Source organism: Elephas maximus, chromosome 7, assembly GCF_024166365.1.
Source record: "Elephas maximus indicus isolate mEleMax1 chromosome 7, mEleMax1 primary haplotype, whole genome shotgun sequence".
In the NCBI taxonomy this organism is placed as follows: Eukaryota; Metazoa; Chordata; class Mammalia; order Proboscidea; family Elephantidae; genus Elephas; species Elephas maximus.
In genome coordinates this window covers 53,351,095-53,377,147 of record NC_064825.1, presented here as the reverse complement: position 1 = coordinate 53,377,147, position 26,053 = coordinate 53,351,095, and the positions used below count along the sequence as shown (strand labels likewise).

General features: G+C 42.6%; 1 protein-coding gene across 2 annotated transcripts in view; it reads right to left on the bottom strand.

The window, feature by feature from the left end:
- Positions 1–26,053, bottom strand: part of STIM1 (stromal interaction molecule 1) — a 211,618-nt gene that overhangs the window by 10,858 nt on the left and 174,707 nt on the right. For both annotated transcript variants that reach the window (XM_049890011.1, XM_049890012.1), the window contains exons 6-8: positions 11,610–11,787; positions 7,304–7,481; positions 501–668 (exon numbers count right to left, since the gene is read on the bottom strand). In XM_049890011.1, the coding sequence (XP_049745968.1) occupies positions 501–668; positions 7,304–7,481; positions 11,610–11,787 (524 nt within the window). The remainder of the gene's footprint in view (positions 1–500; positions 669–7,303; positions 7,482–11,609; positions 11,788–26,053) is intronic.

The window sequence follows — 26,053 nt, the reverse complement described above, 5'->3', positions numbered from 1 at the left end:
TAGCAGAGCTTAGGCTGTACAAGGAAAAGGAAGAGAAGAAGGAAGGAAAGGGAAAAAGGAAGGCAAAGGAATGGAAAAGGGTGGGAGGGGAAGCAATAGAGGAAATAAAAGAAGCAAAGCGGTCTCCTGACAGTACCCTGGCCCCAGGAGGCTCTCTGTCCCCGTGGAAGTCTGGGGCTGGTAGTCTACAGTTGGCAGAGCCCTCCCTCTACCTGTCTCCACTGGCCTCATCTTTCTCAGAAGGCAGGTGGAAGCACCCCCATACCCCCATTCCCTCCTCCAGAAGCTTGAGGACATCATCAGGAGCTCTTACACGTTTAGGAAAAGAAACAGAACCCAGCACCAGGTGATCTCTTTTTCCTGATAACATCTAAACACTTGAGGTGCCCAGTGGGAAGGACAAACAGAGGCAGAGAAAAGGGTGAAGGATAGGTAAAAGGGAGGAGGGCAATGAAGAGAGTAGGGAGGAAGAAAGAAAGTATCGGGAGGGTAGGTCTCACCCCCTCCTTGGCCACCAGCAGCTGCTTCTCGGCATTTTGCTTCTTGATGTTGTAGTACTGCACCTCTACCTCATGTGTCAGCTGCAGCCACTTCTGAAGGGCTTCTGGAGCATACCATGAGCTGTGCGACTCCAGTTCCTTCTCCGCTTTCCTCAAGGCCTCCCGAACCTGTGCAGCCAGAAGGATATGAGTCCATTTACTACCACTACCACCTTCTCCAACATTTCTGGATGATGCTTCAGAGTTCACAGTTCTTATGCCTATCCCATGTGAGCTTTACAACTCCCTCAGTGGCAGAAAGTGCAAGAATTAATCTCCGTATTTTATATATAAGGAAACAAGCTCAGAGAAGGAAAGTAAGCTAACTCCAGGTCACACAGTCAATAGTATCAACCAGAACTCAAACTGAGATCTTTTTGCTCCCTGACGAATGCTCTTTTTCCCATCACATCAGTTGACTCTCCTGGTCATACAATCAAACTCAGCAATCTTACCTGCTCTCTTGAGGTACAGGCCAGCTCAGAAAATCTTCCTTCTGACAGTTGGGGGTCTGTGCTTGCACCTCAAGACATCACAATGTGGCAGAAAAAACATTTGGTTGGGAGTCTGAAAAGCTGGTTATGGTCACTGGTCTGTCACTCAGCTGGCTGTATGACCCTATGCTTCCTATAGCAGATCTCAATTGAGTGTGGGGAAGGCCTTTCTCCCATGTAAAACCAAACCATAAGTAAAGGGGTTACCTCAATAGAGAGTGAGCTCTCCATCATGGTAGGTATATGAAGAGCTCGTGTCAGAGGAACCTTGAAAATGATTGCTACTCCAGAGGGGATTGGCCTGAGTGCTCTCCAAAGTCTCCTCTAGTGCTGAGACTTTGTCATGTAGTTCTCTCATCGAGCATAGCACATAGGCTTTGAAGAGAACTCTACAAGGTGGGGAGACAATAAGCATGTCCACATCTAACATGGGCATTGACCGCAGAGGCATGAAAAGACCAGTGTGTAAGCAGAAACCTCCTCGTTGACTTCTCTGCAGAGTGCACAATGAAGCAGAAACAAAGCACTCAGTATAAGAGATCTGACGGTATATAGAGACGTACAGACTGGATTCCTTGCTATCTCACCCAGATTACCAGCATAAGTGATCCCCAACTCCCCCATCTGGAAACTGACCTTCCGCTAGCCAGGATCCCAGAGAAAAGGGATGAGAGCAGTCTCCTTATCCCCAACTTCAGCCAATGAAGCAAGTATCCCACAGCAAGCCTGAGGTCCTCTCTATAGCCTAAGACAGACCAGGAGTGCTTTAGCTAAGAACAGAACACCATTATTCCTTCGAGGGCCAATGAGAGGGCCGGCCTTCACCTGGTTTTCATTTCTTGAAAAAGAAACTGTAAAATGGTGCACCCCTTGCTTTCAAGATTTAAAATGAAGAACAGATACCTTAGAGACTAATACACTAAGTCTGAAAATTTATAATCAAGTTCTATATTAAAGGCAGTTAAAGGAATGGGATAAGCTAACAAGGGGAGAATGCACAGAGAAAAGGGAGTGGATACAGGGAAGCATGATGGTGGGAGAGGCACACAAATGGACTGGCCTAGCAGGTTCAAAAACTGTTGAATAAGAGAAAGAATTACAGAATAGGGAGACGGGAGGAAGAGAAACAAAGATAGACACCTCTTGCCACACACAAGTAATGAAAGCCTGAAAGAGACGAACACAACAGATAATGGCTGGAACAAGTTAAGTCAAAGTGAGATAGTCAAGTCTTTTAGTCTGAATTCCCTGGGTGGTACAAACAGCTAATGCACTAGGCTGCTAAGCAAAAGGTTGGGGATTTGAGTCCACCCAGAGACACCTTGGAGAAAGGCCTGGCAATCTACTTTTAAATAATCGGTCACCGAAAACCCTATGAAGCACAGTTCTACTGTGACACATGTGAAGTCTCCATAAGTCAGAATCAAGTCAATGGATTTTTATTCTTTTAGTTTATGGTAGTGGGTCTCAACCTTGTCACACACCGGAATCACCTGGGGAACTTTAAAAATACTGATGTCTGGTCCCAAAGCACAGATTCTGATTTCATTGATCTGGGGTGCTGTCATGGGCCTCAAAAAATGTTTAAAGCTCTCCAAATGATTCTAATACGCAGCCACTGATTTACATATTTTAAAGATTATCACCTGACTTCCACTTCCCAGTAGGATGCAGAAGGACAACTGCAGAAGAACAATTCTGCTCTAATACAAGAACTAGAAAAAGCTGTATAAATTATGAAAACAGTATTTTCAAAGACATCAGAGAGCTGTAGAAGCAACAAGGGCTAGGTCTATAGGTCTCTAAGTATGATCCTGGGACTCCTGGGTGTCCCCAAGACCCCAAGAGCATCTGTGAGGTCAAAACTATTTTCATTATAAAAAACTGCTGAAAGAAATTAGAGAAGACTTAAATAAATGGAAAGATGTTTCATGTTCATAGATTGGAAGATTTAATATTGCTAAGATGTCAATATTACCCAAAGTGATCTACAGAGTCAATGTAATTCTTATCAAAATTCCAATAGTCTCCTTTACAAAAATGGAAAAACCAATCCTCATCTTTATATGGAATGGTAAGAGGCCCTGAACGGCAAAGTAATGTTGAAAGAGAAGAACAAAGGAGGACTCGCAGTTCCTCATTTTAAAACATACTGTACAGCTACAATAATCAAAATAGCCTGGTACTATTATAACAATAAACACATAGACCAATGGAATAGAACTGAGAGTCCAGAAACAAACCCACACATGTTTGCTCAACTGATTTTTTAAAGGGTGCTAAGTCCGTTCTATAGGGTCGCTATAAGTCAGAATTGGCTCGACGGTAGTGGGTTTGGCTTAGGTTTAAGTCCATTTGAGGAAACCTTGGAACCTCTATGGGCAGTTCTACTCTGTCCTATAGGGTCACTATGAGTCGAAATCGACTGGACAGCAACGGGTATGGGAAGTCGATTTGATGGAGAAAGAAGAGTCTCTTCAATAAACCTTGTTGGGAAAGTTGGATTTCCATATGAAGAAAAACAAAACAAGATCCATGCCTCACATCAAAAAATTCAAAATGGATTAAAGACTTAAATGTGAAAAACTAAAACCAGAACACTCTTAGAAGAAAATGCAGGGGCAATGCTGTCAGGCCTAGCTTTTAGCAATGGATTATCTAATATAATAACAAAAGCACAAACAGTAAAAGATATAAATGGGACCTCATAAAAATTAAAAACTTTTGTTCATCAAAAGACTTTACCAAAAAAGTGAAAAGACTAGCTACCAACTGGGAGAATATCTTCAGAAATCATATATCCAATAAGAATCTAATAACCAAAATATGTGTAAAACTTCAATCCATCAGAGAGATGCAAATCAAAACCACAATGAGATATCATTTCACTTCCACTAGGATGGCTTTAAAAAAAAAAAAACAGAAAAGAACAAATGTCAGTGAGGTTGTGCGGAAACTGGAACTCTCATCCACTACTGGTGGGAGTGCAAAATGGCACAGCCATCGTGAAGAACGGTGTGTAGATATATATATATATCTCTTCTCCCACCTGTGGCTTGCTTTTTTACTCTCTTAAGATTATCTTTCAATGAACAGAAGTTCTTGATTTTAATGAAGTTCCATTTAATCAATCTTTTTTTGTATTTAATGGTTGGTGCTTTTTTGTGTCTTGTTTGAGCAATCTTCCCCATCCCCAAGATAGTCTCCTAAATTTTCTTCTAGAAGCTTTACTGTTTTATTGTTCACATTGACGGATCTGGTTTATTTCCAGTTAATTTTTCCATATGATATGAAGTAGGGGATCAAGGTTCTTTTTTTTTCTGCCAAGTTTTCAATTAGTTCAGCAACTTTTATTGAAAGGATTGTCCTTTCTTGATTGAATTGTAGTAGTTCTGAAAATCAGGTGATCATTCTGGGATCTCTGTTCCAGTTCTACAATCTATTTGTCTATCCTTACACACATTGTCTTACAGTAAGTCCTGATATCTGGTACTATCAAGTAACTTGGCTATTCTAGGGCCTTTGCATTTCTATATTAGTCATTCTGCTGTCCTCCCTATGACCTCCCCCCTCAAAAAAAAAAAAAAAAAAGGCTGCTGAAATTTTGATTGTGTTTGCATTGAATCTAGAGAGCAATGTGGGGAAAATTGGTATTTTAACCAAATGACTCCTCCAATTCATGAGCATAGTTTATCTTGCCATATATTTAGGTCTTTTTCCTTTCTCTCAGTACTGTTCTGTGGTTTTCAGTACAGAGGGTTTGCACTTCTTTTTTTTTTTTTAATTTTAACTTGCTTTTATTTTTCTAACTTTTAATCTTGACTGATATAGGCATTTAGAGCTACAGATTTCCCTCTCGGCACTGCTTTAGCTGCAGTTAATAAGTTTTCATATTTCACATTTTCATTTTCATCTAGTTCAAAAGGTTTTCTAATTTTCCTTGTGATTTTTTTTTTTTTTTTGACCCTTGGTTATTTAGAAATGTTTTGCTTAATCTTCAAACATTTGGGGGCTTTTCTAGTTATCTTCCTCTTATTGATTTCTGGTTTTAATTTTACTGTGGTCAGAGAACATAGGCTATAAACCTAGTCTCCTGCAAAGCCCCAGAACTCAGTAAAGGCCCCATAGGAAAAACTGATGTTATGTTTGGGACCTTGTAATTTCCAATTTATCATACCACTCCCACGCTACCACCAAAAGCTAGACCCGTTTCTCTGTGTTCCAGCAGAGTTCTTCTGCTTGAACCAAGCCCAATTCTCAGCCATCACCCAGGATTGTCAAATACCTCCACAGAAGAAAATGTTTCACAATTGTCAGCTCACCTTAGAAGGGCTTTTTTGCTCACCTAGTCCAGTTGTTTTTGGTCTCAGGACCTCTTTACTCTTTACTCTTAAAAATTATTTAAGACCTCAAAGAACATTTGTTTATGGGGGCTGGCTATATGTTGATATAGGAGCCCTGGTGGCACAGTAATTAAGAGCCCAGCTGCTAACTAAAAGATTGGTGGTTCAAACCTACCAGCCACAGCCTTGGAAACCCTGTGAGGTAGTTCTACTCTGTCTTACAGGCTTGCTGTGAGTCCGAATCGACTCAATGGCATGAGTTATATGTTGATATATTATCCTATTAGAGGTTATAGTTGAGAAAATTTTAAAATACTCATTAATTCATTTAAAATAACTATATTAAATCCATTACATGTTAACATAAAGAACACATTTTTATAAAAAATGACTATTTTCTAAAATAAAAACAATAAGAGTAACTTTTTATAATTTTGCAAATCTCTTTTAATGTCTGATATAATAGACAGCTGGATTATACACACAAAGACATATATATACATAAACCAAATCTGTGGTCACTGAGTCAATTCTGACTCATAGCGTCCCTACAGGACAGAGTAGAACTGCCCCATAGGGTTTCCAAGGAGTAGCTGATGGATTCGAACTGCCGACCTTTTGGTTAACAGCCAAGCTCCTAACCACGGCGCCATCAGGGCTCCATATGTGTGTGTATACATACACATACACATACACACACACACACACAAGATATATCTAGGATATACAAAGAACTCTTTCAAATTGATATGAAAAAGGCAATTTAAAAAAGGGAAGAGATTTGAATAAATACTTCTCAAATCAAATGCTAATAAACTTATAAAAAGGTGTTTAATATTATTAGTCATTAGGGAAATGTAAATCACAATCACAATTAGATACCACTACACTCCTACCAGAATGTCTAAAGTTAAAATGACTAAAAATACAAAGGTTTTATGTCAGTTAGAACTCTCATACATTGCTGGTGGCAGTATAAATTGGTACAATCATTTTGGAAAATTGCCAGTTTCTAATAAAGCTAAATACATAAGTACCCTATTATATGCCCTCAATGAGATGGACTGACACAATTGCCTGAATAATGGGTTCAAACACACCAAAGGTCATGGAGATGGCACAGGACCAGGCAACACTTCAGTCTCATATATACGGTTGACAGGAGTCGATGCCAACTCAGTGGCAACTAACAACAATATTACACACCCAGCAGAAACGAGTATGCCCAGCAAGAGACACGTACAAGAAGGTTTGTGGCTGTGTTATTCATAGAAGCAAAATAATAATAATAAAAATAAACCAAAAACTGCAAACAACCCAGAACGTCGAGCAGGAGAATGGATAGATAAATTACAGTATACTCATACAATGGATTATTGCTCAGCAATGAAAATAAACCAACTAGCACTACATGCAACGTGGATGAATCTCACAGACATAATGATGAGCGAAAGAAACCAAACACAAAAGAGTATAAAGTGTATAATTCCATTTTTATGAAGTTCAAAATCAGGTGAAACTAAAATCTATGGTTTAGAGATTCTGACAGAAGATACCTTTCTGGGTAACTTCAAAAGTAAGCCTTCAGGATTGCTTAAAAATTTCTGTACCTAGACCTGAGTGGTGGTCACATGCATACATAAAGGTTTTCCAGCTGTATATTTATGATTTGTACATTTTATTTCATATAAATATCTCAATAAAAAAGAAACAAAATAACTGTTATCACTATCCTTTGAAAATCATGGTGACCATTGTTTTCGACTTTTTCAGCGCTCGTATCAGTAAGAGTCTAATGACTCCAGAAGATATTCCTTGAGCCATACTTCAAAGTCCTCACACGTGAAATTTTCCAGTAACACCCTTGGCCCCTGCCCTGCCCTTTTTCTACCCCTCAAGAGATCTAGGAGTTAGCAGACTCTCCTACCTGCTCCAACTCCTCCTCAGCATATTTTTGGCGGCTCCGCTCATTCTCAGTGCCCTCCCTCAGCTCCTTCAGCCGCTGGGCTTCCTGCTTGGCAAGGTTGATCTCATCACGCAGCTTCTTTTCCAGATGTACCTTCTCCACCTCCACCGTGCGGTGTTCCTCCTGGGCCTTGTGCAGCCTGGGGGGCGATGCAAGGAGCTGGGAGAGGCCAGGCAAGGGGGTGCCGGCCAACACACCATGAGTCATGGCATCAAAGAGGAAAATGGGGGCTCCAGCACTCAGCACCTGTTCTCCCTTCTCTGCTGACTATCTGGCTCTGAGCTAGCCCAGGACCAACAAAACCATCATCCTTACCCTAACTCTTACATTGGTGATAATTTTGCTGTCAGTAACCAAGGCTTTAAAACCAGGTCCCCAAGCATCCGAATTCCTCCTTTAAAGTGCTTCACATGATAAAAATCATAACAAATATAATTTATAAGGTATTTCACATTGGTCCTCCCTGAAGATAATGATATATTAGTATCATTATCAGCATTGGACAGATGTAGATACGAAGGCTTAAAAAGGGGAAGTGACTTTCGGGTAGATACGAGATCTAGAACTCCAATCTATATCAGTCCAAATTCCCCTAGTCCCTCTTATACTAGGTTATCTGGAAGTTTCTATAACTGTAAAATACCCTGCAAGCTGGACAAAGATCAAAGGAAAGCCTAATGGCTGAGATATGACTGGGGTGGTGGTAGGGGGAGGCTTTAAGAAGATGAGAAAGGAACTATTGGGCTGGACCTCTTGGATTCCTGAGTACCTGCTCCCAGAAGCACAGGAAAATGAAAGCTAAGGGGGCTGGGCAGGGCTTATGAAAGCCCTCTGCTACCCCTGGGTCCTGAGTTCCTTTCCTAAGTGTCTTTTGTGGCAGGAAAGATCTCAAAGGTATTAGCTATAATGAAAATCTACACTTGGACCCACCTGTACATTCCTTCTGTCCACTGACAAGACCTTTCATCCATCCAACCATGCCTCCTGCCTTCTTCCCTCCATATTTCTATGTTAATCCACTCAATCGTTCATTTATTCATTCACCAAGTACTGAATGCCAGGCCCTTTGCTAAGCACTAGATATATGGAGATGAATCAGAAAACTGTCCCTGCCACTGAGAAACTCATGATCTAGTCCAGCATAGACAAGTAAACAGATAACTACATACAGTGTGATAAGTTCTACAGAGATATACGAGGTGTTGGGTGAGCCCAAAAGATGGAGTGATCGGCTCTGTCGGAAAGGAGTCAGGGAGGTGAGGACTGGGCTAGACCAGAAAGAAAGAGTAAAAGTTTGCTAATGCCTCTGGAAGAAAGTACTTAGCTACCATCAGGTCTTTCCACCTTAACAGGAAACACCGAGTTAGGGTGATGAGGTAGAAGAGATATACATGGTTTAGGTTTACAGTGTAGAAAAGAAAGGACAGCTACAAAACAAGAAGGGCCCACCAAAGAGAGCACTGAGCACTGAGTTAACTGAGTTAACTAAGTAGATGAAATAAAAGTAGCAAAACAAAAATTCAACTTCTAATAAGCCCCAAGTATGGACAGAGCTGTCAGTGGCTGAAGTATCAAAAGATGTGGTGGGACAAGTATGGAGGGAAGAAAAAGAAATGTCTAGGCTGCAAGCTTCCTGCTGACATATTGCAGTCTCTTGCCTACTTTGCGCTCCTTGAAAACCCTATGGGCAGTTCTATTCTGTCCTATAGGGTCACTATGAGTCGGAATCAACAACAGCAAAGGGTTTTTTCGGGGGGGGGGGGGGGGGAGGGCGGTGTTTGTTTCAGGAGAGAAAAGGAGTTGAACTTCCTGGAGGTGTACACCAGATGGCACTATTTGCATAGCTAAAAACAAATCAGAGGCGCCATTTCCCAACCCTCACTTCCTTCCCTTGCTGAACATTCTCCTTTACTGCATTCTTCCATGACCTAATTGCCTGAAATCCCACCCTTAGAGATTGAAGTCTTCACTGAAATACTGTTCTCTGTGAAAGCAGTCTTTTAGAAAAGCCAATACTGTGATATGTCTGTCCTCCCCCTACAATAGCAAGCTCCTTTAAAGTGGAACCAAGCCTGACTCACTTTCATAGTCCCAAGAGGGGCTAGTAGAGATGGAGATTGATAAATACTGTTGGGTGCAGAAAGCCACAAATAAACGTACAATCATGTCCTGCCCCACCCCATCTACCCCAAGAAGACTGAGTACTTTGAAAATAACAATCAAGTAACATTACAAGTAAGATAATGAGGCAGCCTGATCACAAGTCCTGGCTCTAAGTAGTTGTGTGGCTGTAGAGAAGTCTGTTCCTTTTACCAGGCCTATATTTTCACTGTAAAATGGGAATCAAAATCCCCGCCTGCCACAAAGAATTATCTTGAAAACCCAATGAAATCCTAACTGGAATGCACATGTAGTGTTACATTTATTCACCCAAAATACCAGGAGCTCTGTAAAGCTCTGTGGTGGCTCAGTGCAGGCCTGTTAAAGTAAGGGACGATAGAAGACAAGGTGGCATGTGGGCTCTGGATACTGTCAGAGGTGAGCACATGTGTAAGCCTGTGTGTGTGTGTGTGTGTGTGTGTGTGTGTGTGTTTCTAAATGCCCCACTGGTCGTTTAGCTCTGGAGGCTGCTGGGAGCTTAGTTTTATCCCCAAACTTGGAATGTCTCCTGCCTAGATTATTTTGCCTTTGGAATGAAAACAGTACATGTTTTTTCAGACAAATGAAGTATGGGGACCTCTTAGACAGCAGCAGTTAGCCCCCAGATGGCAAAGGTCCCAGAAGCATGGGGCCCAGCAGGGTAGCCAGAATCAGCTCAAAGATCAGACTCCCAGTTCAGCACCTCTTAACAGCCACAGGCTCCAGCCCATGGAAATGAACCTGAAAAGGCTGCTGCTTCAGTAAAGTCAGCACCCTCTGGGTGTCAAAAGCCCTAGCTCACTTACTGACATGTGGCCTTAGCAAAGCACTTATCCCCTCTGAACCTTCATTCCTCAACACCAAAATAAGGATAATAATAGCATCTGCCTCAAAGGGTTTGGTTATTATGAGCGACAATGCATTTAAATGCTTAACAATGCCTGGTTCCTAAGATATCCCTGCTCTCAAAAAATGAAATCTTATCTGTCATTAAAAAATGAAAGAGCTTCATTTCCTGTTTACATGAATTCATTCAAGACCTCCAAACTGGAGTCCCTAGGCTGCCAGAATCATTGCCCTAAAAGACAGTCCTGAAGTAGGTCCTCCACCCTTGTTAAAACAAAAAAACAAAACAAACCTAGGTTAACTCTCTATTGCCTTCTGCATCCTACTAAACTCCTCCCAGGGAGGTCCCAGGGATCTGGCCCTGCCCCATACACTCAACCTGAACTACGCGGACTTCCCTACCCATCTTTCAAGGCACCCCCTCAGAGCCCTACATCCACACATCTCTTGCATTTGTGCCCCTCCAGTCCTTACAGTTCTCACCCCATAGGCTGGCACTGAGTGACTACACCAAGAGTGTACTTACTGCTCCTTCTTGTGTGTGAGTTTTGTTGTCCCACTAGCAGGGAGTTCCTTATAATTCCCAACATAGATCTGGCTTCTAGAATATGTCAGGAAGTACTTAGATTGACTATGTGACTGATTGACTGGAACTTTCTCCTCACAGCTAAAGTTTCTGTCATAGTTTTTAAGTTATGCTTTATTTAAACAAAACCCCAGACCATCAGAGCTAGAAGGCCCTTAATGCTTTCATAGTTCAACACCCTCATATTATTGATGAGAATATAAGTCCTGGAAGGGAAAGGGATTTACCCAAGCTCATAAAACAATTCAGTACTACTAACAGATTTAGGTTCCATCTAAGAAAGAACTAGGGGCACTAGGAAAAAAGGTATGTTTCTTTGGGAAAGAGTGAAGAACAGTTAGTTATATCTATTTATATGGGAAGAGAAGCAGTCCAGAAACAGGACAAAGGACAGAAAGGCCCTTGACAAGTCTACCCAAGCTGGGAAGCTCAGAATCTCTGACAGCTACACAGCTCTTCCTCTGAAGTTCAGGGGCAGGAAAGAGAGAAATAAGCTTCTCCCGAGGAAGGATAAATACCCAGGGCAATTGGAATAGCAGGAATTTAGGCTCCCAATGTAATTTTGGAAGGATTACACGGCCCAGGCAGCCCATTGTCAGCATGGTCTCAGCGGCCAGGTGACCCACAACTCAGGTGGAAACAGGAAGCTCCCAAGAGCTGGCAGCAAAGGGCTGTGGGGTGGGGGCAGGGCCTTACCTTTCCTGAAGGTCATGCAGACTCTGCTCAGCTCGGTGTAATCCCTCCAGATCCTTCATCATCTTCTTCATGTGCTCCTTGGAGTAACGGTTCTGGATATAGGCAAACCAGCAGCCGCCCACACCAATAACAATAGACACCACCAACATGAAGTCTTTGAGGTGACTGTGGCGGGTCACTGCCAGAAAGGGGAAGAGATGGTGAGTCAGGGGGCCCAGTGCAACTCAGCCTTGCAATTTCCACTGCATTCCCAGGAACACCTCCCTAACTCCCAATATCCATTTCTCTCTTGTTTCTGAGCTCCCACTGCCCTGGGATTGGGCACATTATCTGGCCCTGATTTATAAATTCCCCATGTCTACGAGATCACCATTAAATTCCTCATCTTGACCATCATCTGAATGCAACCTACCTCTCTTGCCTCCTCTCCCACTGCGCTCAACACAGATTATCAATAACTATCTCTCTCTCTCTCTCTCCCCCTCTTTCTCTCTTCCTCCCTCTTTCTCTCTCCCTTTCTAACAACCACCATGCTCTTAAACAGGCTAGCACCTCTGCCAGGAATGTGTTTTATCCCTTTGCTCCTGATAAATTCCTACCCATCCTTTAAGGCTAAGCTTAGGTATCCCCTCAAATGAAGCCTTTCCAGACACTCTCTCCCACTCGGAAGCAACTAGTTTACTATTACAGTAAACTCTGTGCCTATATCTCTGCTAGTCAAAGTCTAGTTTGGTAAGGATGAGATGTCTCAGAGCAATACAGGAAGCATATTAAATCATACTTCCCTAAGATGCTGTAAGGAGAAAACTAGTGACTTCTCAATACATCCCAGCCAGATACAGTGGCTTCCATCCTACAGGACAAGCAGTGCTGGGTATGAGAGCAGTAACAGGGGTGGTTGTGGAGAGTAGAAAGCAGCATCATTAGAGCCTAAGGTCTGGCCTATGAGATTGATGACTGCACGAGCTGAGTCTTCTCAACTGCTAGGCCATTCTAGGCACAAGGTCCAAAGCCCGTATCAGGTAACGGTCTGGAAGTTTCAATCTATAGAGAGCATTTCTAGGCTGTGGCTCAATCAAGAGTCTAGAATAGGAATAGCATTAAGAGATTTACATATATGAGACATTAAACATCCCAGGAATACAGGAATGAATAGACCTCCAGAAAAGGCCTGGCAGCACTTAAGTGAAAAGTCACAGCCTTAGTCGCCAGCTGGGGTTCAAAGCAAAGCCCAGTCATCAGACCAAAATTGAAATGCTAGACAAGGAATCAGGAAGAAACAATGGCAGAAGGTAAGAGCAAAAGTCACATCCTGAGAACCAAGCAAACAAAGAGAGGGGCACTGTGGGAACCTGACATCACTCCTGGTATGCCAGATCTGGCCTCTGCACTACAGTATAGGAGACTTGAAAAAGATACCTTAAGGAGGAGAGGGTTGCTGCTACAGGCCCTGCCTGAGTTGCGCTCAACTTGGGAGACAGTACCTGTAGGCTCTGAAGAGCCCTAGATATTGGAGTCTGGGAAGGGAAAAAAGGAGGGAGGGGGAGTTACACCATAGGCTGAAAGAACTCCAAAAGGACCCAGGTGAAGCCACCAAGTTAAGGCAAGGTCTAGACAGCACGAAAAGACACAAACAGCTGAAAACTGTGTGAGGCCCACAGCTTGACAATAAAAAAAGGAGTGGAGGGGGGAGAGTTATATTCACTGCTCCTCACTGAAAGGCTGGACAGTGGGACATGAGGATGGTATGGGGTCAAAGGCAGATTAGTCCATTCTATTTCTATCCAAGGGAGGGGAGTTACTAGGCCCAGGGTGGCAGTCATGTCCTTCACATGTTTATGCCAGGCTCGGAAAGAGAAAACAGAGGGTTCCCTAGCCATCCCCTAGCCTCTAGGCAGGCATGCACATTCCAGCCATACTCAAGCCTTCACTTCCCTGTCCTTCAGATCCCAAGAGGAGGAGGTATCTCTGCAGCACAACTAACTGCCTGCCTTTCTCCCTCCTCAGCAGCTTCTACCAGAGCCTGGGGTACTCATGTCTCCTTTGTTTGTTAAAAGATTTTCAATTTTGGTTTCTCAGGGCATCTCAACTCCAACATTCCCTTTATATGCTTTTAAAAAATCAAAGGGACTTTTGTTAAGCCTTGCAACCAGCACCCTCAGTCTATTACCTCCAGCATTTCAAAGTTATTAAGGTAGGTATGCAATTTGGGCCCCACTGGCCCTTAGCTATTCCATTCAATCCCTTATTCTGCCTTGTCCAAATCATTCTGAAACCAGAGCGTATCACCCTGCCTTTATATTTGCACCCAAGTCACGAATAAAAACAATGAATGACCAGGGCCAAGAACAGAGTCTAACAGTCACCCCTTCCTCTAAGGTAATAATGTTCTACCTATGAGCATCCTCTGGATTCCTTTGATCACTTTTGTTTGGCTCTACTTAAATGTACAAACATCCACCCCATACATACCTCTGTTTGGTCAAGTGCATAACTGAAGCCCAGATATACTGCCTGTAATATCCCACGGACTACCAAGTGTAGTGGAAGGAAATAAGTCTACTCTGGCTGACTTACACTTGGTGGCGTCTACTGACCATCACTTGCTTGTATGCCAGTGCCCGGCAGAGCACTGACTGACACAGAGAAGGCACTCAAAGCTTTGTAGGGTAGAATTTTTACTGCTAAGTCTCAAGTGTGATAATATCTCTTTCCCCTTAATCCACATATAAGAAAAGAAGGGAGATAAAACAAAAAATTACCAGGCATTTGTATTCATTATCTCTAACCCTCGCAACAACTCTACCAAGTAGGGTATTATTATTACAATTCTGTAGACCAGGAAACTGACAGTCAGTGAGGGGTAATGACTTGCTGGAGTTCATAAAAAGAGACAAAGCTGGGATTCAAATTCACATTGCCTGACTTTGTGGTCTTTCTGCTACACTATATTTCTTCACTACAACTTTCACACTCTTGGAGCAAGTATTGTTTCTGCTTTTTACATGCAAACCTTTCTCACCATGGAGATACATATATACTGGTTTGATCTAGCCTAAGTGTGACTCAGAGTTCCAAATTCTGAGTTTTCCCCCAAACAACACCTTAGGAGCTAACTGCGGCATCGCTATTAGGACAGAGAAGACTCCAGGGCCAAATGATTTAACCAATTAAGGCCTCATGTAGAGAAATTCTTGTGTCATCAAAGGAAGCGTCTTGCTGTGAAGGTTAGACAGTCTAGGTTGTATGCTTGCCTCCACCCACAACTGTTTATAAAATTCCCCTCCCCCACCTAGATCTCAGCTTCTTCAGCTATAAAATGGTCATGCACCTATCTCACAGACCAAATGCACAGTTGTAAGTGAAAGCTTTGAGGTTCCTGGAGATATTCAGATGGACATCCCAGAAGGCCATTAGGAATGTGGATGCAGAGCTTAAGGAAAAGAAAGCAGCTGGATAAGTAGATGTGAGAATTGTCAGGTCCCATCAGTAGAGCCCTGGGTTGAACTCCCTAGCCCTAAAGGAATATATAAACCACTGTGTCAGAAAGAGAGAGGAAAACAGGCAGCCTATGCTTTACTAATGATGTACTTCTTCTCATCCTATCCCATCCCCATTCTTCAACTCCTACTACCTTCCCAGCCAACCGCAGCCCACAGGGGTCCTTCCAGTCCTTCTCCTCTGAGCAGGGATTCCATGATCAGCCCACTCTTTGGACAGGAAACATGGGTTATCTCTTGCTATCTCACAGCCTGCCTTGTGGTTTTTCAGCTTTCATGTCAGTCTGTGAGCTCCTCAGGGCCAGGCACAGAACCTACTGATTTCTGTAGACCCATACTTAGCACAGGGCGTTAACAGAGCAGGTACTTAGCAAAAGTAGAAAAGACAAAAAGAGAAGGAGAAAGGCAGGTTTTAGCAGGAAAGGGAATATATTAGTTTTCTAGGACTGCCACAAACCGGGTGGCTTAAAACAAAAGGAATTTATTCTCTCATAGTTCTAGAGGCTAGAAGTCTGAAATCAAGGTATCAGCAGGGCCGCACTCCCTCTAAAGCCTCTGAAGGAGAATCCTTCCTTGTCTCTTCCAGTTTTTGGTAGTTGTGGCAATCCTTGGCATTCCCTGGCTTGTGGCAATGTAACTCTAATCCTTGCTTCCATCTTCACATGGCCTTCTTTCCTGTATCTCCTTTGTGTCTTTATATGGCCTTCTTAAAAAGAACACCAGTCATTAGATTTAGGGTCTACCGTAATCCAGTATGACCTCACCTTAACTTGATTACATCTGCAAGGACCCTATTTCCAAATAAAGTCACCTTCACAGGTACTGGGAGTTAGGATTTCAACTATCTTTTTTTTTAGGGGATGCAATTCAACCACAATAGTTCACCCCATACCCCCTAAAATCCACATTCTCCCCACATGCAAAATACATTCATCCCATCCCAACAACCCCAAAATCTTAACCTATTCCAGCATCAACTCTAATTCCAAAATCTCATCTAAACAGTATCAATTCAAAAAGTCCCAAATCTCATCTTCTAAATCATCTAAATTAGGTATGGTACTCTGGGTATGGTCCATCCTGGGGCAAAATTTCCCTCCATCTCTGGACCTATAAAACTAGAAAACGAGTTGTCTGCTTCTAAAACACGATGGTGGGAATGGCATAGAAAGAGAAGTTAGGAGGAATAAGAGAGTCATTGGTCCCAAGCAAGTCCAAACCTTAGCAGGACAAATTCCATTAGGTTTCAAAGCCTGAGAATAATCCTCTGTGGCTTGATATTCTTCCCTCTGGGCCCACAGAGGCCCCAGTGGACCCACCCACTGGGCCACAGAATTGCTACCAGCCCCACTAGACTCTGAGCCACCTTGGAGTCATTCTTCCATTTTTTTTGAAGGATAACACATGTTCACAGTCAAATAACTCTATCTGCCCATTTCCTGCCTATAGAATTCCAGAAGTCCAATAGCTTTCCTTCATTTCATCCCATCTCTATCCCCTTCAGTCCAGGCTGGTGGTGTTTTGGGTGGTATACCATTCTGAAAACCCTTGTGAGTCTACTGCATATGTCAAGGGGATCCATGCCTTTAGATATAAGAGTTCTCCACAGATTCTTCCTGGATACCCTCACCTCTACCCCTGGCTTCTGCTGAGATGGTTGACTGGATAAATGAGTCACACATGTAATCTCTCTGGCAGAAGAGGTTGTCCAGTCACACCGTTGATGTTTTCTTCAGAGCATGCCTGTCTTAATTATCTAGTACTGCTATAACAGAAATACCACAAATGGATGGCTTTAACAAACATATTTTCTCACAGTTTAGGAGTCTAGAAGTCTGAATTCAGGGTGCCAGGTCTGGGGAAAGTCTTTCTCTCTCTGTGGGCTCTGGGGCAAGTTCCTTGTCTCTTCAGCTTGTTTCCTGGTTCCTTGTAGATCTCCATGTGGTTTGGCATCAATCTTTCCCTATCTCTGCTACTCTCACTTGCTTGTTTAACCTTTTATATCTCAAAAGAAATTGACTCAAGGTACTCTCTACACTAATCCTGCCTCATTAACATAACAAAGACAACCCATGCCCAAATGAGATTATAACCACAGGCATAGAGGCTAGGATATATAACACCTATTTCTGGGTGGACACAATCCAATCCATAACAATGCCTTAGCATCTCCTGAGAATTTTCCAAATTATCAAGTTCTGGGTCCTGTTTGCTTAACAGTTCCTTCTTCAATATATCACTTTGTTCTCACATTTTGCTTGGAAATCTCAACTAAATATCCACGTTTATCACTGAAAAGTTCTACTTTCCACCCAACACTAGGAACAATTGGGCCAACTTTTCTGCCACATGTAACAAGGACTGCCTTTCTTCCAGTAATAACATGCTTCTCATTTCCTTCTGAGACCTCACCAGAAGTACCTTTAATCTCCATATTTCCATCAACAGTGTCTTCAAGGCAATCTAAGCCTTCTCTACCATGTGCCTATGCCCATTATCCACTTCCACAACTACATCCACATCTTTAGGTATTTGTCACAGCAGCACCCCACTTCCCAGTTCCAAAACCTATATTAGTGTCCTAGAACTGTTGTAACAAATTACCACTAACTGTGTGGCTTAAAAGAACAGGAATTTGCTTTCTGACAGCTCTGGACACAGAAGTCTGAAATTAAGGTGTTGGCTGGGCCATACCCCCTCCAAAGGCTCTAAGGAAGAATCCTTCCTTGCCTCTTCTACCTTCTGGTGGTCACCAGCAATGCTTGGTGTTCCCTGGCTTGTAGCAGCATAACTGTCTCCATGTTCACATGGTCTTCTCCTCTGTGTCTCCTTTGTATCTTCACATGGCCTTCTTGTAAGGACACCAGTTATTAGATTTACGGTCCACTCTAATCCAGTATGACCTCACCTTAACTTGATTACATCTATACAAACCCTCTTTCCAAATAGCCACATTCACAGGTACCGAAGCTTTAGAACTTCAGCGTATCTTTTTGGGGGACACACTCAACCCACAACAGGGAGTACAACATTAAGTGCACATGAAGGGCAAAGACAGCTCCAGAGGCCAAGAAGAGTAAGGACAGCTGCCCTGCATAGCCCCACCCGAGCTCAGCTCTCAGAATCCACCTTGTACCCAGTAATTATAGCCAGAGTCAGAGAGACCATGAAGGTTTCATGGGAACAGATATGGCTGTCTAGGTGACAGCTAACTCAGGCTGGTTAGGACCCAGGGAGTCAGAAGGTGGCAGAATTCCCCGCCTGAATATTGCAAATACATATTATCAAAATGAAGTTAACTGTTAACACAATCAGGCTTGAGGCAGGGAAGGTGGAAATAAACAAATGAAATGCTGACATGTTAGCAGAGTCAGGGGTAATGGTGAGAATTTTCAAGCTACCAGTTAGCATTGAGAAAGTGAGCCTCTAATCATTATCACCTTCTGGAATCCCCTCTCCCAGTCTATTCTCTCCACAGTACCCTGAACCTCATGCCCCGGGTAGATACATATTCATCCCTCACTGCCCAAATATGTGCTAAGAATTTCTCTTGTCATTTACACAACGCTCTGTGGTGCTGGGGTGTCTCTATAACCTGTAAGGGCAATTCTTATGCCATTCTCCCTTCTAGTTATAACACAACAACTGCTCTAAGTGCCTCAAGCTTTTACAGACATTCAGTAGGTAACAGTTCTCCCCACATCCAGGCTGGGACAGATTCCACACTCATCTCTCCTCTCTCCTGTATCTCTGGAGAGGATATGCCTCCTCCTTCTGCATAACTTCACGCTTACATCCATCCAGCATACAACTGGCACCTAATCCATGCTGGATCTGATACTGAGTGCTGATGACAGGTGAATAAAACTGTCTCTGCCCTCAAGGAGTTCCCAGTTTGATGGGTAATAGAAAGGAAAACTGAGTGTTACAGAGAAAGCAGGTGCAAAGGGCTGTAGCTCCAGAGGAGAATAAGAAGGAAGAGTTGAGCATGCCTGGGGAGAGGCTGGCATCCTACAGAAGGCTTGAAGCGTGAGCTGGAGCATAACAGAATAGAGAGAGAGGGTAAGGATACAGCTGACTGAGACCAGATGTAATTCACATATCCTAAAATTCACTCTTTTAAATATACAGTTCAGTGCTTTTTAGTATATTCACAAGGTTGTAAAACCATCACCACAATCGACTTTACCCCCAAAAGAAATCCCATACTTATTAGTAGTCACCTCCCATTCCTAACTCCCCACAGGCCTGGAATTCATTTATCTATTTTGTGTTTCTATGGATATGCCTCATTGGACATTTCATATAAATGGAATCAAACAATATGTGGCCTTTTATGTCTGGCTTCTTTCACTTGGCGTGTTTTTCAAAGTTCATTCATGTTGTAGCATGTATCAGTACTTCATTCCTTTTTTTACTCCTTTTTATTCATGGTATGGATAAACTACATTTGTTTCTTCATTCATCAACTGATGGGCATTTGAGTTGTTTCCAATTTTTGGCTTTTTTTTTTTTTTTTTTGCTATTATGAATAATGTTGCTATGAACATCCACATACAAGTCTCTTGGACATATAAGTAGGAGTGGAATTGCTGGGTTATATGGTAATTCTGGAAACCCTGGTGGCGTAGTGGTTAAGTGCTACGGCTGCTAACCAAAAGGCCCACAGTTTGAATCCACCAGGCGCTCCTTGGAAACTCTGCGGGGCAGTTCTACTCTGTCCTCTATGGTCGCTATGAGTTGAAATCGACTCAACGGCAGTGGGTTTACGGTAATTCTATATTCAGCTTCTTGAGGAACTGCCAGACTGTTTTCCAGTGTGGCTGCACTATTTTATTTTCCTACCAGCAATGTATGAAAATTCCAATTTCTACTCATCCTCGTTAACACTTGTTATTATTTGTCTTTTTGGTTATGGCCATCTTAGTGGGTGAGAAATAAGCCCTGCTGGCGCAGTGGTTACCCACTCTGGCTGCTAAACAAGAGGTCAGTGGTTCGAACCCACCAGCAGCTTCACAGAAGAAAAGACCTGGCTATCTGCTCTTGTAAAGATTACAGCCTAGGAAACCCTATGGGGCAGTTTTATGGTCCCTAAGAGTCAGAGTCCACTTGATGGCAAACAACAACAGTGCTGAGAAGTGGTATCTCACTGGGATTTTGATTTGCATTTCCCTAATAACTAATGATGTTAAGTATCTTTTACTCACCTTTTAATTGGGTTATTTGCCTTTTACTGTTGAGTTGTAAGAATTCTTTACATATTTTGGGTCCTAGACCTTTATTAGATAAATGATTTGCAAATACTTCCTCCCATTCTGTGGACTGTCTTTTCACTTTTTTAATAGTGTCCTTTGAAACAGAAAAGTTTTTAATTTTGATGAAGTCCAATTTACCTTTTTTTTTTTTATTGTTTCCACTTTTGGGGTCATATCTAAGAAATCATATGCATAGCTTTTTAGATTCCCAGGAATGTGTCAGTGCTTTTCAAAGCACCATATGGACATCTCATTCCCCAGATTTTCCTTTTAGGTTTTTTGGTTAGCTTATTGTTTGCTTCAACTGTTTTCATGGCCTCAGGCAGTTTCCATGTTAAAAAATTGCCACTGGCTGTCTTTGACAAATGGCACTGGGTCAGCTCTGAGTCAAGCCACACAAAGACAAGTCTTGGTAGTGAGGTGTTCCAGGGAACTGCCAGACAAGTCAAAAAGTGACCCTTCTCCGAGAATGGGGCTTTGAAAGAGCTCCTGCCTGGTTTTGACTGCTCAAAAAAAAATTTTTTTTTTTTAGTAGCTGCTAGGCTGCTGATTTTCATTATGACTGTGAGCTGTTGGTTTTCAAGGCTACCACAGAGCTAGGGAGAAGGAAGCGGTGATAGGACAAGTTAAAATGCTACAAAGTTGACTGTTCTTACCAAGATTCAGCCATTTTTCATGAATAAACCCTCCCCACATTGTTGTAATATTTTGGTTAATTTCCAGAGTTTTAAATAAGTTTATTTTGACTTTTTTTTTTTTTTTTTTTTTTGTACCAGCATTTTCATTGCTTTACAGAGGAGAGGATTTTGAAGATCCTTACTCTTCCATTCCATATGACATCACTCCAAGCTGTTTCCAGATAGATCACTCTCAGTCTTCCGCAAAATTCTCCCATTAGGCAGGCAAAGAAGGACAACTGGGTCCAGATCCACTAGCCTATGATTTCTGGTTGAGGTATTAACAGATCTTTAGCTGGGAAGTATTACAAGAAATTCATCTGCCATAAGAAGTAGTTTTCGGTTACGGATGTCAGTCCCTTCCTCTTCTTTATTTCCCTGCCAAAGACCTTGCTTGTAGCTGCTAAACAGAGGGTAGGAGATCAGCTGGCTGTGGGGTTTCCTTGGCAGAGATGCCCCTGAGCTCCAGACTCAATCTGCTGGGACCTTTGTCTTCCCTCTCTGAGTCAGTAAAAATCCCAGGCAAGGTAGGGCAAAGGTAGAAAGACAGCAAAGGTTCTTCTTACATACAGCTTAGAGACAGAGGTAGAAGAGAATGAGGCGGAAATATGCGCCAGGCCAGAGCCCCCTCTGTGCCTTTTTGCTGACTGCAGGACTTTTATGCCTTGCACAGTGCAGCCCATCCTGGTTGGAACTTAGTCCATAAACTCTAATTCATGGCTAATCCTAGACAACAAAGCCACCTGACAACCCCACCCCTGCTTCTATATATTATAAACAGCCTGAAAGGAAATGAAGATAACAGGCCTGGAAAGAACACAAGAGGAAGTACTAGCATCACAGTCAATGCAAAAAGAAGGGCACCAAGAGCTTACAGAATTGTGGGGCAGAAGGAAAATTGCTCACTATTCATCTAAGCCTTGTTCCAATGTCACTCTTTCTAGAAAACTTCCCTGAGCCTCATGCCCAGGGAAACACTGCTTCCTCCCACAATCTCTGCAATCATAATTTTTTGCACATGCTTTCCCACATTCTGATGTAGTTACCTATTTATAATTTGATCTCCTAAATCTTTCTCAAATCCCCTCCCTCTCCTGTCCATTCCTATGAGTTTTAAATTAACCATGTCTCTTCAGCACTGTTACCACCCCCTTCCCCATTTCCTAACTGCCTTCTTCCCTTTACCCTACCCTACTCCAATACATCTTCCACAATGCAGTCTGGGTAATCTCTCCAAAACTGCAAACCTGATTGTGTCACTCAGCTCAATAAAACTCTCCCGCCCACCTTCTTTGACATATCTTACACTCTGCTGTTGTTGTTGTTAGGCGCTGTTGAGTCAGCTCCAATTCATAGCGACCCTATGTACAACAGAACGAAACACAGCCCGGTCCTGCACCATCCTCACAATCATTGTTATGGTTCAGCGTATTGCTGCAGCCACTGTGTCAATCCATCTCATTGAGGGTCCTCCTCTTTTTCGACACTCTAGCCTCTTTCATACTTCTAAACCTTCGTACATCATATTTCCTCTTTCTAGGGTGCTCTGCCACTTCTCTATCTGGTAAGACCCCAGTCATCATTCAAACACTGCCTATATGTCATCTCTCCTGTGCACCCAATATGATTGGGCTGAATTTCTTTCTCCTCCACTCGATTGAGAGCTCACCAAGAACAGGAGCCATCTTATTTAACTGCACACTCCCAGTGTCAACCACAGTGCTCAGCAAAAAGTAAATATTCAATAGACAGAATAAGTGAATGAGTAAATGGAGAGAAGGAAGAAGGAGAATAAAATATTGGTTTTTAAGTTGGCTAATGTAGTCCAGGGAAGTAACTCTGTTTCCATTCAAGACCATTATGATAGATTTATTACATCACTGTGCCCAGTTTTTCACGCCTCTCTGTATCCATGCATTTTGTGTGGTGTCTTTTCACAGTAACTCTAGCATATAACTCGCTTTTGCCATGTGACTTGCTTGGCCAATAGCAAATGTGACACAAGCAGAGGCTTGAAAAGTACTTGCATGCTTCTGCTTGCCCTCTTGAATGATTGGGTCTTCTTTTTCTTGTTTCTCACTGTTGCCATAAGAACATGCCAGGGCTAGCCTGCTGAAGGAATGTGAGACACAGTGAGCAAGAACCCAGTTATTCCAGCCAATCAGCTGCCTAGCCAACCAACAGCTGACTAGATGCATGAGTGAGCTCAGCCAAAAAAAGCCAAGATCAGCAAAATTGCTCTGTACATCTGTAGACTTGTGAGCAATACTAAAAGGTTGTTGTTTTAAGCTTCTGTATCAGTTGTGGCAATAGCTGATATTGGTCCTCTATACAATAAGTCTATGAAATCTATATTTCAAGTCCCCTAAAACTTCCTTCTGAGCTCCAGAGTGTATGTTCAACTCTACAAGGCTTTTCTTCTTGGATGTCCTTCAGTCCTTTGAACTCAACATGTCTAAAATTGAACTCATTTCCTTCCTTGCTCCTCCATCAAACCTATGAAGGTTGACTCATTCATTCAAGCTAAGAGAAATGCTTCCTTCTTTGGGTCACAACTTTATCAAGCCCTCTCCTCCATTATAGCTTTTATATCACTGTACAGGTAGTCCCCATCATAAATTCTGTTCCGATGACTCCGTCGTAAATCAGTTCTGACGTAAGTCAAATACCACTAACAGTATCTTTATAAATCCAATCTTTGTCTTTGGGGGTAGGCATGTGAATGATAACATCAGCAAATTACATGCTGCAACACTGTATGTAGTACATGTTACTAACAATAAGATGTACCGAAAAACCAGACTGTCGTAAGTGTGGTTCTTCATAATTTGAATGTCATAAGTCAGAGATTACCTGTAATATAATTGTATGATTATATGTTCATCTCACTAATTAGACTGCTACTTCCTTGAGGGCAGATGCTATGACTTATTCACCTTTCTATAACTAGGGCTCCTAACTTAGTGCCTGACACCTTGAAAACATTCAATAAATGTCTATTCAGCTGAATTGGAGACAGATCCATGATGAGCTCTTCTTAGCTCTAATAACTTTGTTTCATTTCTTTCAGAAACAAGAGTTTTCCTGCTGACCTCTGAATTCCCTTAGGTTAGGTCACACACAGCCCATAGTCTACATGAAATGGGCCTAGCAGAATATATCTCTGTCCTGGTATCAGTCTAACCTGATTCACTAGGGCCCCTCTTGCTGACTCTGATCTCCTGGACCCAGTACCATGGATCGAGGACTCTCATTCCTATGCTCTCCAGCCCAAACTGATTTTCCAGGATTAGAATCCTTGCCTACTTTAACCTACAGTTCCTAATGCATCCTTTTAGATATTGTGAGTTCTGCTTCAAAAGAGAACACAAAACAGCCTGATAATACACCTTAGAAGACTAAGGAAGAATTTCAGGCAGCTGAAGCCTTCCCTTCCTGAGGGATGATGGAGTAAGTCTTCTGAGTAAGTCCTCTTGCTGGTGTATAAGAAGAGGTGTACACCAGAACCCAGTGCCGTCGAGTCAATTCCAACTCATAGCGACCCGATAAGACAGAGTAGAACTGCCCCATAGAGTTTCCAAGGAGCGCCTGGCGGAGAAGAGGCGTATAAGCTGTTAATGGGGAGTTAAATAAGGCCACTTCTCATCTTTCAAGACACAGCTCCAGAATTATCTTTTCCATAAAGCTTCCTGACCTCTAGTAGAAATACTCATCACTTTGTGCCCTTCACTGAACAATGGACAGACTTACATGACACCTATAACATTTACTGTATTTATTGACCATTTACTATATTGTTGACACTTCTATCTCCAACTAGGCAAACTCTTTGAAAGTAGGGACCCTGCCATTTATACTGGCACATAGTAGATGCTCAATAAATGTTGGTGAATGAATGAAAGGCCATTGCTCAGTATAGAAAGTGGGCCTCACATAAAGGGTACAATCATTCATGTGTCATTCGTTCAAAATCTACCAGTTAACAGTAAGCAAAATGTGTCCTAGGAGCAACAACAACAAAAAGGCAACAAAGCAGGTGGGAAAAATCATCTCCCACATTGCTCTATTCCACTCTTTCAAAAGGCATAGACCCAGCTGTAGTGATACATTAGCCTGGGTACTTGCCAAGCCAAATGCATGGACAGGGAAATGTTGTACTGCCTCTGACCCTGCCTGTCAGCTGCTTCTCTAGACTGGTTCCTGGCTCCATACCTTTCTGCTGTTGGCACCTTCAACTGATGTCAACAGCTCCCAAAGGGCAGGGGAATGGGCCTTGACAGTCTGCTTGGTCAAGGCTGATTTTCTAAGAAATCTCACTAAGTATGTTCCCCCTGGAGTTCACTTAGAATAAGAAAAAGAATGGCAGGGTTGGCTAATCCATCTTACAGGTCTCTGGAGCTGAACTACCTACTTTTCTTAACTAGCCACACACTGAAAAGACCGCTCTACCTTAGGCCTAAGTGTGTCTCTTTTGCTTCAGTGCAAGTCCACTTAGCCCTCTTGGTTATCCAAAGACCCAAAGATGTTCAGCAAGCAATCAGTTCATATACTCTGTGTGTCTACACTGACAGTAGGGAATACCTAAATGATGTTCAGCTCTTTATGAGTTACTTGCTATCCCTGAACTTATCTTTCACATTTTAGCCTTTATATTCTTACTCAGGTTGTTTCCTCCACCTAGACTGCTCTCTCATGCCACCTTCATGGAATAAAGTCCTACCCATCATTAAAGGCAGAAATCACACAACACTTCTATAGGAAACCTTCTCTATCCCTCCTCTGGGCCCCAGAAGCACTGTGTACCTCTTTAGAACACTCACTTTTTCCCTTTAGGGCAGAATATGATTCATCCAGGTCTCCCTACAGGGTCCAGCACAGCACTGGCACAAAGTAAGTATTTCCTGACTGTCTTTAATAAATGGGTGCTGAAGTCTGGGTGGACTACATACAAGATCATGCCACATTTCAGCGCCAGTGGGAATAGTGGAGGCATTGCTTTGGAGGTGTGCCTA